This window comes from Fringilla coelebs, assembly GCF_963513975.1.
Source record: "Fringilla coelebs genome assembly, chromosome: 2".
Taxonomy (NCBI): Eukaryota; Metazoa; Chordata; class Aves; order Passeriformes; family Fringillidae; genus Fringilla; species Fringilla coelebs.
Genome location: NC_140029.1, coordinates 41,316,630 through 41,329,824, shown reverse-complemented (window position 1 = coordinate 41,329,824; position 13,195 = coordinate 41,316,630). Strand labels below are relative to the sequence as shown.

The 13,195-nt window shown below is 39.0% G+C and overlaps 2 protein-coding genes across 4 annotated transcripts in view; one reads left to right on the top strand and one right to left on the bottom strand.

Moving 5' to 3' along the window:
• Positions 1–3,940, top strand: part of CLDN10 (claudin 10) — a gene marked incomplete at both ends in the record, with an annotated part of 54,353 nt that extends 50,413 nt beyond the window's left edge. For all 3 annotated transcript variants that reach the window (XM_084226654.1, XM_084226653.1, XM_084226652.1), the window contains 2 exons: positions 3,006–3,113; positions 3,826–3,940. In XM_084226654.1, the coding sequence (XP_084082780.1) occupies positions 3,006–3,113; positions 3,826–3,940 (223 nt within the window). The remainder of the gene's footprint in view (positions 1–3,005; positions 3,114–3,825) is intronic.
• A 1,993-nt stretch (positions 3,941–5,933) lies between these two features.
• The window catches only part of DZIP1 (DAZ interacting zinc finger protein 1), a gene marked incomplete at its 3' end in the record, with an annotated part of 37,840 nt that continues 30,578 nt past the window's right edge, over positions 5,934–13,195 (bottom strand). Inside the window, exons 16-21 of the mRNA XM_084226208.1 lie at positions 12,084–12,213; positions 11,855–11,905; positions 10,843–11,045; positions 10,367–10,497; positions 6,724–6,895; positions 5,934–6,016 (exon numbers count right to left, since the gene is read on the bottom strand). Coding sequence (XP_084082334.1) covers positions 5,934–6,016; positions 6,724–6,895; positions 10,367–10,497; positions 10,843–11,045; positions 11,855–11,905; positions 12,084–12,213 — 770 coding nt within the window. The remainder of the gene's footprint in view (positions 6,017–6,723; positions 6,896–10,366; positions 10,498–10,842; positions 11,046–11,854; positions 11,906–12,083; positions 12,214–13,195) is intronic.

The window sequence follows — 13,195 nt, the reverse complement described above, 5'->3', positions numbered from 1 at the left end:
ATCAGATTGAGCTAATGGTGGCATTCAGTTCCTTCCTCTATCAACTGATGTAAAATTTCCATTTTGTTGCCATCTCTGAACCCTTACTTTGTTATGCATTGCAGGCACATTTAAGATGCTTACTGGTATATTGTGGAAATTTGGAATTGTCTCTTCACTGAGAGAGGGTTTCAACCTTTTGCCTTTTACTGCACATTTCTCTCCGGCAGTGTCAGACAGGCTTGAGATAATGTTAGTGGGAAACAAATGACACAAAATGTTCAGCACTTTGTGTCAGCCTTCAGGATTTCCCTCCAGCCTTCTTTTCTATTTTTAATTGAAATTATCTGACTAACTTCTCACATAGGCATTGACATGCAATTGAAAAGCTTGAGTTTTCCTCCTAAGTACCAGTATAAATCAGAAAGGTTGTTTTCTCTGTGTGAAGATGTGGAAGAAAGGCTTATCAGGACAGCTCTGCAACTCATTAACCTGGTGGTGTGGCAGTCCCCCAAGCAGGGCCATACTGTTTAATCTATTTAATCATGGTATAGTAACAAGTGTTGCTTCAAAAGGTCAAACAATCCCAACTACAAAGGCTGAACCCCATGTCTTCTGTGCCAGCTAGTAGGTAACACTCAGGTACCCCTTGTCTACCCAATTCTATCAAATATAGTCATGATTTCTTTTCTGTACAATCAAAGAGGAAGGGAAGATAGCGCTCGGACTCCTTAAATACCTCAGCCTCTGGTCAATGATTTCATGTTGTTAGATAAAAATATGGAAACTTTTGTTTCCCACTTTCTAGGCAAATGGTCTTGGCAAATAAGCTGTTACTGCAACAGCCATCCTGGATCTTGGTCCAGCTCTGTTGTCCAGCAGTGGAGGGATCTGCATTGACTTCTGTGGGGAGAGCCTAATCCTGGTCCTTGTACCTTAGGTGTGCTCTGGCAGCCCTGTAGGGATGGAGGCATCCCCCTGAAGCGGCTTACCTCACATCTGAGCTAGTCCCTCTGGTCTGCTTGTATAGTCAATGAAAGAGGTGCCTTAAAAGTGTGTGAGAAGTGCACTTTGTATTTCTTGCATGCTGAACATAATGGGATCTTAGGTGATAAGCCCTGATGTAGATCTCTGTTTCTAATCAGAGAACCCCCTGTCCTCAGAGAGACACAAAGCTCCTTGAGTCATGTGAAAACCATAGCAAGGTGGTTGGAAATGTAAGCAGAAGTAGAATTAAAACTGTACAGGTTTGACAGATTTTGAAGTGAAATGGGAGAGTTTTCCAGGGCAGAAGGAGCAATGGTTCCCAGCAGTCTAAATTGGGGGCTGGGTCTGTAAGCTCCATGCTGGTGTTGAGGAAGGGTTCTGAGGCAGAGTCAGTTTATTTCAGCTTGAGCTTGGTGTGTCCAGAGAGGGAGCCTGAACAAAGAAATCCCGGTGTCTTTCTCCCCTCACAGTCCGTGCACCTGATCCTCGTGTGCTCTTCACAGATCTTGCATGTGCCTCCTGGTCCAGTGAGGATTTATCGTCTGGAGTCTTCTAACACCTCACTGGATTCTTTTTGAGTGTTTCTCCAGTGTCCTTTTGTAAAGATACAAGTTTTTCAGAACAGTTGACAGGTATTTTCAGTTAGATATTGTGGTAATGTGGAATTAGGGCCTGTGCACATGGAAATGTTCACAACTAGCTGAGAAGTGCAGCTACACAGTGTTGCAGTTGCACAGGCAAGGTGTCAGCCAGGGGCTTTTATTTGGCTGCATCACCACAGTTTACAACAAATCAATTTAGTAGCATCTGCTTGAACAGCACAGACTCCTGGTTGGTAATTGTGGCTGGATGGGGGACAGGGGCCTGTGTTTCCATGCAGGATCCCAGGAGTCTGGAGAAGAGAAATGTCTCCTTAAAGGGAAACTGCAGCAGAGAAAGAGCAAGAGACACACAAGTGTTTTCTAAAGGTGAGGAATAGGAGACTCTGGAGACTGTTGGGCTGCAGCCTAATGCAGGTCATCCTTAACATGCTTTAAGAGTTGTACTCAGGCAGAGAGCTGGGGAATGGAGCAGACAAGGAGCATCCATGGTTTGCTGCTTGTCTTGAAGCTTCAGCACTGAGGGGAAAGAAAAGAATCTCTTCCCATTGCCCTTCTTTCATTTACTACTGCTGCTTTAGAAACACGGACTCAGTGGGATAACGCTCCTAAAGCACCACTGTCTCCTCTCAGAGACAAAGAGAGCAGTTCCTGGCAGCAAACAGTTTGTGGCTGGCTGAGGCAGCAGAGGGGACCATTGCTGGTGACTGGGAGCTCTGCCCATGGAGGTGCTGGGGAGCAGTTTCTTCCAGATAGAACCCAGCCACAGGGACTAGGGAAGGAGAAAGATGCCGGGCCACGCACCTGTGTGTGCAAGTGCTTATACCAGACACACCTGTGTATGTATATGCTTATGTTGCATACATATACATTGCATGTATATTGCAACATTGCATGTATATTGCATATGCATAAAATGCATATGTACAAACCCTCATGTTTTAAGCAGGCTGGTGTGTGATGATGAGGGATGGAGGCAGACAGATCCTGAGAACCAGAGGGGAAACTTGAGGAGAGTTGTAGGCAGAATTTGTAGTCTCTGGCCCAGCAAAAGCCCCAGTCCAGTTTGGTTTGGGAGCCAACAAGAACAAAACTGAAATGGAGGAGCTGGTGCTGTAAACAGGCCACAGCATGACATGACCCCACAGCAAAGCAATCCAGGAGGAGATGCACAAAGACCAGGCCTTCCCCTAACCCCAGCTGAGCAGGGACAGAAGCATTGCCCAGCTGTACTGCAGGGACAGAGTTTGCCTCCTGAGTCAGAAGGAAATAATGAAAAGAACGTTGGTGAATTGCAGAGCTGCTGATTTTGTGGTGAATAATTTATGTGTCAATGGACAGTTATTCAAGAAAAATATTATATTTAGTTATTTTATTCTGGAAATAGCCCTCTTAAATCCATGCTCTCTTTTGTTAAATACATTTATTGACTTCTTGTAGGTATGAATTAGGAGCCGCTTTGTTCATTGGATGGGCTGGAGCATCACTCTGCATAATTGGTGGCATTATATTCTGCTTCTCAATAGCTGAAAACAGTAATTCTGCAAGGTAAAACACAAGTTTTACTTACTGGAAGAAATCAATACCTCTGCATTTTTACCTGCTATATGTATGCAGTTCGATTACTGTTTCAAAACACTTTGTGATGAGATTCTGAAAAGGATTGTGTGGATAAAAGAAAGTAAGGGGATGTAAGGATAATGCTTTGTCTACCATTAAAGGAAATTGGCTATTTGCTCAGAACAAATACTTGTGAGATATATATATATATATATATTTCATAAATTTACTACAGCTGCAAAAGAGTGCATTCACTGATGTAGGAAAAGTGGTCAGGTGGCTTTATAGGCATGAATAAACAAGTTTCTTTGATCTCAAATCATCAGATCAAAAGCAAGTGGTGGTGGCAGTGGGACCTCCTGCAGCTGAAGAGGGATGATAACAAAGAGGAACAGCTGTAGAGAGTAACTGTTCATCTAGGGTCTGCCACAATTTAAATTATTTCATCGTTAGGCCCTAAATTACTTAGCTGTGAAGGAGGGATATATGGTACAGGAAAGTGTAAAGACAGATGCAGAGAGATAGTTAGAGGGGCAATGTTTAACTAGAATGGACCACAGAGAGTAGGAACGTGCCACCTCCCCTGAAACTTGTAGGTACATTCCCATACATTTCTTCTAGCTTTATTACTAGAATGCCTGCACACAGAGATGCCACCTGTCTGTGGGACGAGCATAAATGGCTGTTTTTTTCTCTTCAGGAGGGGGTATGCCTATAATGGAGCCACATCTGTGATGTCTTCTCGTACCAAGGTCCACAACAGCGTCCCCGACAAAAGCCCACCCAAGCACTTTGACAAGAACGCTTACGTTTAGTTGCACTGTTGGAAGACTCAAAGCGTTTTTAAACGTGATTTTGTACGTTTCATTCAGTGATTCCCCCCACCCCAAGCCCAATGTACTTACCACTAAGACAATGACTTTTAAAAATATTAACTTGCAGCTTTTTACATACTGATGTAAATTTTATTATATAATATTTTAAGATTGATGTTGGTATTGTAAAGTTTATACCTGGAAATCATGAGCTGATGTTGCATTCTTGAAAAAAAAAATAAACGAGGTATTTACTAATTCAGTTTGTCATGTCAGCTGCTTATGGGAATGGCATCACACACGCTGTATTGGCATACTGCAGTTCAAAAATTCAGCCAGTGTTTTTCCTTTGTCTGTCCATGGAAATGTGATGACTTTTGAGGGAGCATTTGTACAAGTCAATAAATGAGAATAGAGATTACAAAAAACCACAAAATGCTTTCTAGAGTCAGTCCCTCAAATCAGACCCAAATTCAGGTTTTTCGTGAAGTTTGAACTGATGGACCTGTGGAATTTCAGTAAAAGTTGGTTATTTTGGGACAAGAGTGTAAATTTAAAAAAATGAACCGTCCTATTTAATAATGGCACAGTATAGAAAAAGTTTTGTAGCTGATATTATCTAAATTACATTAGAACTACAAAGTCGAGGTTCTTTTTGTTTTATGTTATTTTTGTACTTCATTTAAGTAGAAACACTACTGTGTTTTTTATAAAGAAGGCAGCCAATATGGACAAAGCAGAAATGTCAAGTACTTCTGCAATGGCAAGTTAGTGCTTTCCTTACTGTGGCTTGACATTGTAATTTTTTTCCAGTTGTTGTCCTTTTATGCAAACAAAGACTGAACTCCAATACAAAAAAACCCACAACAAACCAACTTACCCATAGAGGAGGCATTTAATGATGATTAGTTTTAGAGCTGAGGCTTTTTTCTTTTCATTTAGTGTTTATTGTAAACCATGGTAGAAACTTAATAGTTTAATACATGGACATATTTTCTTTAAAATGTTGACAATTTTATATAAAGTTCATGATAAAATATAAAAAATATGCATTAAAGATTGTATAAAGTAATACTCCACAGTATATTCTGTTCATTGGTTAACAGGCTTTCTTGCAAGACCAGTTTCAATCTTTATGTAAACATTAGAGGTAAAATCTTCACCTCAGAGAAATGAAAGAGACTTTCACCACTGAACTCATGAGTGTGCTGGTTTTGGCTGGGGTAGAGGTAATTTTCTTCACCATGGCTGGTATGGGGCTGTGTCTTGGATTTGTGCTGGACACAGAGTTGGTAATAGAGATGTTTTTGGTATTGCTGAGCAGGGCTTGCACAGAGCCTTTCGTGTTTTTCATACCACCACATCGGCGAGGATTGGGGGTGCACAGGAGATTTGGAGGGGACACAGGTGGGACAGGTGCCTCAAACTGACCAAAGGGATATTCCAGACCATGTAACATCATGCACAGTATATACAGTGGGGGAAAAAGGAGGAAGAGGAAAACATTTGTAGTGTTTTTTGTCTTCCCAAGCCACCATTACATCTGATGGGGCCCTGTTCTCCTGGGATGGCTGAACACCTGTCTGCCTATGGGAGCAGTGAATTAATTCCTTGTTTTGCTTTGCTTGTGTGTGTGGCTTTTGCTTTCCCTATCAAACTGCCTTGATCTCAACCCACGAGTTTTCTCACTTTTTCAAGTCTCCCCAGTTTCAGGGGTGAGGGAGTGAGTGAGTAGCTGTGTGGGGCTTGGCTGGGGTTAAGCTACCACAAAAAGAAAGAAGAATTACTTTGTTTCCAAATAGACATGGCCAGTAATACATATTTCAATATTCTTTTTCAGAGTCAGACTGAAAGACACAAGAGCTCTGTAAACAGTACTCCTTGTTATTACAGGACCAATGAGAGAACTTACTGGGAAACACTTGATGTTTTCACCTGCCTTTTGAACCCCAGCAGAACCCAAAAGCAGGACCTCCAATCAGGAATGGAGCAATTATATGTCTGAAGAATCACTCCAGTCTGTTACAGTGACTAAGCTGCTTTTCAACGTGCTTGTATTATCAGCTTCATGAAGGCCTTTTAAAACAAACAGACAGAACAATTAATAGTTATTAATACTCTTTTGGGGATATTTTTACTTTGCATTGTCTATAAAATAAAATTACATGCTATGTGAGCAAACACCTTTGGATTTCAGGAAGCCCCAAATTGCAACCAGTAGCAAATGACAAGTGTTGATAATATGCAGATGGTTTCTCTCACAGCAGATAAAGCACAGTACAAGCAGTCAGTGTCAACCTTACTTTCCCTTCAAAAATAACCAGAAGTATCCTTATGTAACTGACACAGCTTTGACCTTTACATATATTGAAATGTTAGGGTTAGAAATTACTATATAAATTATATATAAGATTGAGGCTTTTGCTTTAGCACTAGTTCAAATATTTATCTCAGCCTGGTTAGTCAGTTAGATACGAAGTACCCTTCTCTATTAAATTTTGGAAGGAAAAAAACCCTCAGATGATTAATTTTTAAGATGATGTTGAAGTCTGATAATATTACGGTTTAAAATCTCAAATTTAAGTTGGTATCACTGTGTATTTATGTGTGTGTGTGGTTTATGTACCACTAAGTATCATAAAACATGATATTTATATAGCAAGAAACCAAACATAAAGGTTTTCTTGTTATTTTCTTAAAAAACGCCATCTATTGAATTACAATGTGTAATACACTGTATTTAATCCTCCTCTGGGTGGGTCAGTCACTTATGAATATGTTACCTTCCTCCTTTGGTGCACTTTTCTTGGGAAGGCCCCATGCATGAACCACAGATGCAGCACTGGGCTCGTTTTTCTGAGCTGCCATTGCCTTCTGACTTCTGTCCTCTTTCATCAATAAAATGTCTTCTTCTACTGATGAAATATCCCAATCATCTTCATCAGCTTCTGCGAGCTAACAGGGACAAGAAAAACCAGGCATTTTTCCTTTGTCTGTTCAAGCTGTGCTGAGTTCTTTCCTAAACACAACAATGTGAAACTGCTAAAGAATGCACTGGCACATGGCCTTTATGAAATCTATCATCACAGTTTTAAAATCCACATTAATTCAATTGCCTAAATGATATTAATTCACTGTTATCGTTCCAAAACTAAAAGAGGTTTGGCTGGTTTTTTTTAAGTCAGGAACGGCAAACATAAAGTTCTGCCAGTTCTGTATCTGACATAAACCTCTGTTTTCAGGTATTATATGCCAGCTTTAAAATAGGATTATTTTTTCTGGGATATTCAAGTCCTTTAAGCATTAGAATGTGGATTACTTACATGACAATAAAGATATGACATGCAAGGTGGCAGTTAACAAGCATTCTATAGTCAAACTAGGAAAAAATATTGCAGTAAAGGCCTTTTCAATTTAAACCTAATTTATTTTAAAGAGAAAATTAAATAATGAACACTTAAAAAACCACGTGGTGCTCAAACTTTAAATATACATTCCCCTCAAGACTCAGTGTCAGCGTGTAAAAACATATTTTAATTAAGTGGTGGATTTGTATACTAAGTTTACAAAATGAGAGTCAATTCAAACAGATTAACCTGAAGGCAATGAGTCCATGGTCCCTCTTACCTCATCGGCCTGAGAACTAAACATCTTCATTCAGCTTTAGCAAGAAGAGCCACAGAATTTCCCTATTTTTCAGTCAAATGTGGTTCGATGGATTTGAGCTATTTTTAGAGAGCTTAACTGTGGAAAGCAAACAATGTTTTCTCCTAAAGCTAAAACCTTATTTCATTGGAACCTCCAGTATTACAGTAAGGACCTAGATGGTGCTTCCATGGCACAGAAGGAAGGTTCAGATGCTATTAGAAAGCAATGTAAGGTATGTATATGCTAGAGAAAAATCAACAAATATGAACATGTTGTGTGTCTCGAAAGTGGGTAAGAGACTGCAGTACTGCTTATCTTGCAACATAACTCCATTTTAACATTGCAAACTGTTTTTCAAAAACTGACAGATCTGCTCAGTGTGCTGTATTATTAACATACCAGAATTCATTACTGCGCTGTTTCAAATGATCTGCGTTTGGAGGGTGTGGTAATGGGAAAGTCACTCACATATATTGAGAAATGCTGGAGGAAGAGTTTCCTCGAACATTCAAGAAGTCCCAAATGATTGTTAAAGTAAAAAATAGAGATAAACATGTCAACTTCCAAAAGAATTCAGTTTTGATTGAGTGTAAATGCATGGCACCAATCAAAACTGCTAAACCGTTTTATTAACTCAAAGACTTATATAAAGACATATACATTAAATATATAAATATGGGCATAAATATATGCATATAATTACCAAAGCATACAAGATGGTTCTTCTGTAAAGATTGCAGAAAAAAAGTAGCAGTACCTGCCCTGGTTTCATAAGCATATTCTGAACTCATCCTGTCCATACAGGATATATCAGGGACACAGTGTATTCCAAATGAATCATAGCAACAATATTTTTCATAAAATTATGGAAAGATGTGGGTTGGAAGAGATTTCAAAGATCATGCAGTTGAACTCCCCAACGATAGCCAGGAAAACCTTCCACTAGACCAGGTTGCTCAAAGCCCCCTCCAACCTGACCTTGAACACTTCCAGGGATGATGCATCCACAGTTTCCTTGGGTAACCTGTTCCAGTGCCTCACCACCCTTACAGCAAAGAATTTCTTCCTAATATCTAATCAAAACCTACTGGCTTCTCATTATAGTCTAATTTTCTGTCCAGGAGAGTCTGTTCCATGATCTTTCTGGCCACAGAAGTAAGATTAGTAGGCCAATAGTTAATCCCAGGGTTCTCCTTCTTGCTTTTTAAAAAAATGGATTTATTTTCTTTTCCAATCAGAGACTACACTCAGCTGCGATGACTTTCCAATTATTATGGAAGACTGGCCTTGCAACTATGTCAACCAACTTCCTTAGGACCCTGGTAAGCATCTCACTGGGTCCCAAGGATTTATATATATATAAGTTCAGGCTACTCTGGGGGTCTCAAACTCAACGTTCTACCACAATAGGAGGGATTTAATTCCCCAAATATTTGCCTTAAGGTTCAGGGGCTTGAGAGATGTGGGAAGGGAGATTATCAGTGAATATCATGGCATTCTTAAAACATAAGTTTTGAGATTTATTTTGCTACAGGTCTTTGCCCTTGAAGCCCAGATTCCAGAACACAGTGGCTCACCATCTAAAGATCCTTACAAAATCATCCTGCCAATTTAACTGTGAACATCTTATGATTTTGAAAAATCTAATATTACAAAGAATTTGGAAATAACTCTAGATAGAAAACTGCACCGTAATAGTCATGTCTGCATTGATAATTTTGAGTCTGGTGCAATTTGCAGCTCCCACACAGTCAATGGACAACTTAGGTGTCATCAATGGCAATAACAAGGACACAGGCTAAATGTGATTATGCCATCCTCATGGCCAAAGTTGATTAGGACAATCACTCCTTTCTGGAAAATGAAATAGAAGTATCACTGTTTCTGGAGGGAGTGATGAGTTTCAGATTTAACTCACAACCAGGAAGCCCTAGGGTATCAGTTTTATTATGGAAAACAGGATTTTCAGTAATTATTATTTGCTAATTTTGTGAAAAACTATTGTATTGAATGCTAGAACTAGTACCTATCTGTCTACTTCAATCTAGTAACAACTACTCAAATGGAAATAAAATCAGTATCTGCTGTTGACCTCTCATTTGAAGCAACTTTTTTCCTTTTAAAAACTGTCCAGGCAAAGACCCCAAATTGCAGCAAAATGGTTTACCAATTATAGAACTCTAAACTGAGGAGAAGACCAGGACCTTAGAAGCCTGAGGGGTAAACAATCCATTGTGTTAGTATTCTGCTGGTGAACACAGGCCATACTCAATGGACAGCAACAGATCTGATGCAGTCTGAAAGCAGTTAGTGATTGTGGATTGATGCAGAACAAAGACCAATGGAATTTTTCCTCTCATTAAAATGTATTTAAGAGACTCAGATAAAGCTCTAGAAATAATGCTTTTAAATATTAGATAAGCAAATTCCTTTTTTCCTCCATCAAAGCAAGACACAAGTAAAGGAGGACTGTCTATACTGCAGGAATGGAAGATAAGAAGGATACCATGCCCAAACTTTGAGCTGTAGTGATCCAAATCAATCAAGGTATAAGCTAAATAAGCAATGTGGATGAAATAACTTGCCACTGGTCCCTTGCTAGCACTTCTCTATACACCAGTGCAGGTGTACCCAAAAAGACTACTTAGCTGTAATTCCAAAGCTGTCTTGGAGAATTAAGTTCTTTGTTGCATCAAGATGATTTCAGCATGAAAAAAAATTCAACATACATATAGTTCAATTACTGAATGTAATAATGCTGCATATTAAAAGTGATACCTTTGGTTCTTTCACTCCTTCTTTCTTAGTAAATGCCTGTGCAACATTAATTCCTCCAGCTGGTTTGTTCTTACTTCCATGGTTAGAAAGACTCTCTCCAACTTGTTTGGTCAGTTTCTGAATAACTGTTCCTAAAATTCAGAAAAAAATTAAATTGACAGTTTCCATTTGCAAGGAGGGACTTTACTGTAAACCCTCTAGAAATCTTCCCCAAAGTTAAAATAAATGAAAGATGTCTCTCTGAGACAAAGATTGTGTCTTTTCCTGAATTTAGATAGAAGAGCATGACGCACATCTCTAAGTAATATATTAACAGAAACACATTAGCAAAAACATTAAGTGTTTACCTATGTATATATATACACTCAAGACCAGGTAGTCTGCCCTCTCTATGTTTTCTAACACAGAAATATTACCATGAAACGCAAAATCATGCACAGCTGTTACAACATCCATATACAAATGCAGTGAAAAACCTTTAGATGCTTTGGCAGGTGATCCAGGTGCTTGAGGTCCATTTTCCTCCATCCCATCCCCATTGCTTTTGCCAAAAGGCTTCTGAAAAGCATGGACTGCGCTGCTTGATGGTTTTGACTGCTTTTGTAATGCCTCTGGTGTTACATAAGACTGTTTCATATCATCTTCATCAGCTTCTTCCTCCGAACTGAATGGTGGTGTTCTAAGGAAAACCGCATAAAACATGAGCACTTACTGGGTTTCAGTGCATGCATCAATGCATACACATTTAAGCTTCCTTGTATTTTCCTTTCCAATAATGTGCATCTTTCTTAGTGCAAAATTATAGAACCGCCCCCAAATTTTAACTATTTAAAAGAAAAAATTAAAAGAAATCACGCTAATTGAATTCAGAAAGTTATCCCAAAATGGTCTCTTATACACACAGGACTCTTTCCATTTACGCAACCATCTTTACAAAAGAAGAGACCAATATAAAACAAGTCTTGCCAGGCAAACACAGATGGGCTTTCATGGATCAGCAGGTAGAGCAAATTTCAGGGTCAAGGAATCTGTGCCACAGAAAGTCTCTTGTGACAATAGTTAGATGTGGGAATTTTTCAGTGCAGGAAGTGTCAAAGTAATGTACCTGATGTGAACGGAACGTGGAATATTGTATTTCATTTTGGCTGCAGTATGAAAATATTAATAAACTAAAAAAAAATTAGGTCCCCGAAGTGTCTAAATGCTATTACTACAGTCAGAAAAAGCATCTAAGAGAGAAACTAAAGGAAGCTATTGATCTTATTGAATATCTCTTTCTCAACCACAACAAAGAATACATATGCTGAAAGAACAACATGCTATCTTTCAGGGATTATAATAACACACACAAATGGAGCAACACTTTAAACCAAAAAATGAAGTATGCAGCCCAAACAATGTTTATGAATTTAGCTTAATAATAGTTTTTGTGTGGCAAACATGTCAACAAAAATGTCGTCTTCAAAAAGGCAAGGGAACAAAACATACGTGAGGCTAGGTGTCTTTCTGGAAGCTCCACTTCCAAGAATCTTCCTGGGTCTAAAAATAATGAGACAAGTCATTTCAAGACTGATTGCAAGCATAAAGCTTATATGGAAATTTTGTGAATTCTTTCCTCACTTCTTACAATTGAGGAACTGTTCATATCAGCCACAAAAACCCAAACCCATAGGACTGTTATCTGAGGGATGAGTGTTTTTAGAATGGCATTTCTTACTTTGGTGTAGAACTATAGTCAGGGATGATTGCTCTTTGTCCAGATGGGCGGACAGCTGATGGAGACCACTTGGATGGTTTTGGAGGTGTGGCAAGTGAGGAAATTCCCAATGGGTGGCACCTGTGTTTTTCTACAAGAAAAGTTATCTATGTCATTCATACAATCAACGTTCGGTATCTTTCACATTTAATTTCGACAACTAAAGATGCTGCAGACTATAGTTTCGCAAAAAAAAGAAGAAAAAATGCAATTCTTTTCTTCCAAGCAGTTCAGAGTTACCATGGTTTGGGTTAAAAAGTGTAGCAATTTGGAAGAAAATAAACCCCCTTGCTTTAGAGCAGGTCTTCAGAGACCAGACATTTTTCAGAACTGAATCCTTGGCTATGACAAGCGTTTTGACCCAGGAAATTAGGCTTGTGATTGCAGTTGTATTGTTAGTGCTATAAATAGCTAACCTGAAGTTAATGTTTATAAATAAACATTATAAAAAAAATAAATGTTTATAAATAAATATGTTACAAAATGTTATAAATAAACATAAATAAATTAACAAATGTATGTATGTATACATATATGTATGTGTAATATGCATGTAAATACATTTCTGGCAATCTAAAAGAACCACATATTTTGACAGACTGGCTCTTTGGAATGTGACCAGTCCTACAGTTAACAGACCCTTCAGGCACCCGATGTGGGGCCTGTAGTTACATTTTTGGAACACAGCAATACAATACCAAGTGGAGAAGGCCCCATGGAGGTTGTGTGTGCAGCAGAAAAGGAGACTAATGGGTTAACAGCCTGAGGTTTAGACATTCCTACATCCAAGTGTCAAGGGCACAAAGGAGGTCAAGTTCCTCAAAGCCTGATAGATTAATCGAGCTGCTTTTGACACCTTGGAAAAATAGAGCATAGGTAGAATCTGTCCATATTAGAAGAATTGCAACAGTCAATGGGAATTTTAGGATATTGGTGTAAACATCCCTGGTTTCTCTATCATTGCCCATCCCTTGTACAGATTGCTCAAAAAGGGAAAGTCATGGGAGTGGACTGAGCAACACATGAAGCAGCTCCAGAGCTTGGTCCCACATCCCCCCCAGGGACCCTCTTAC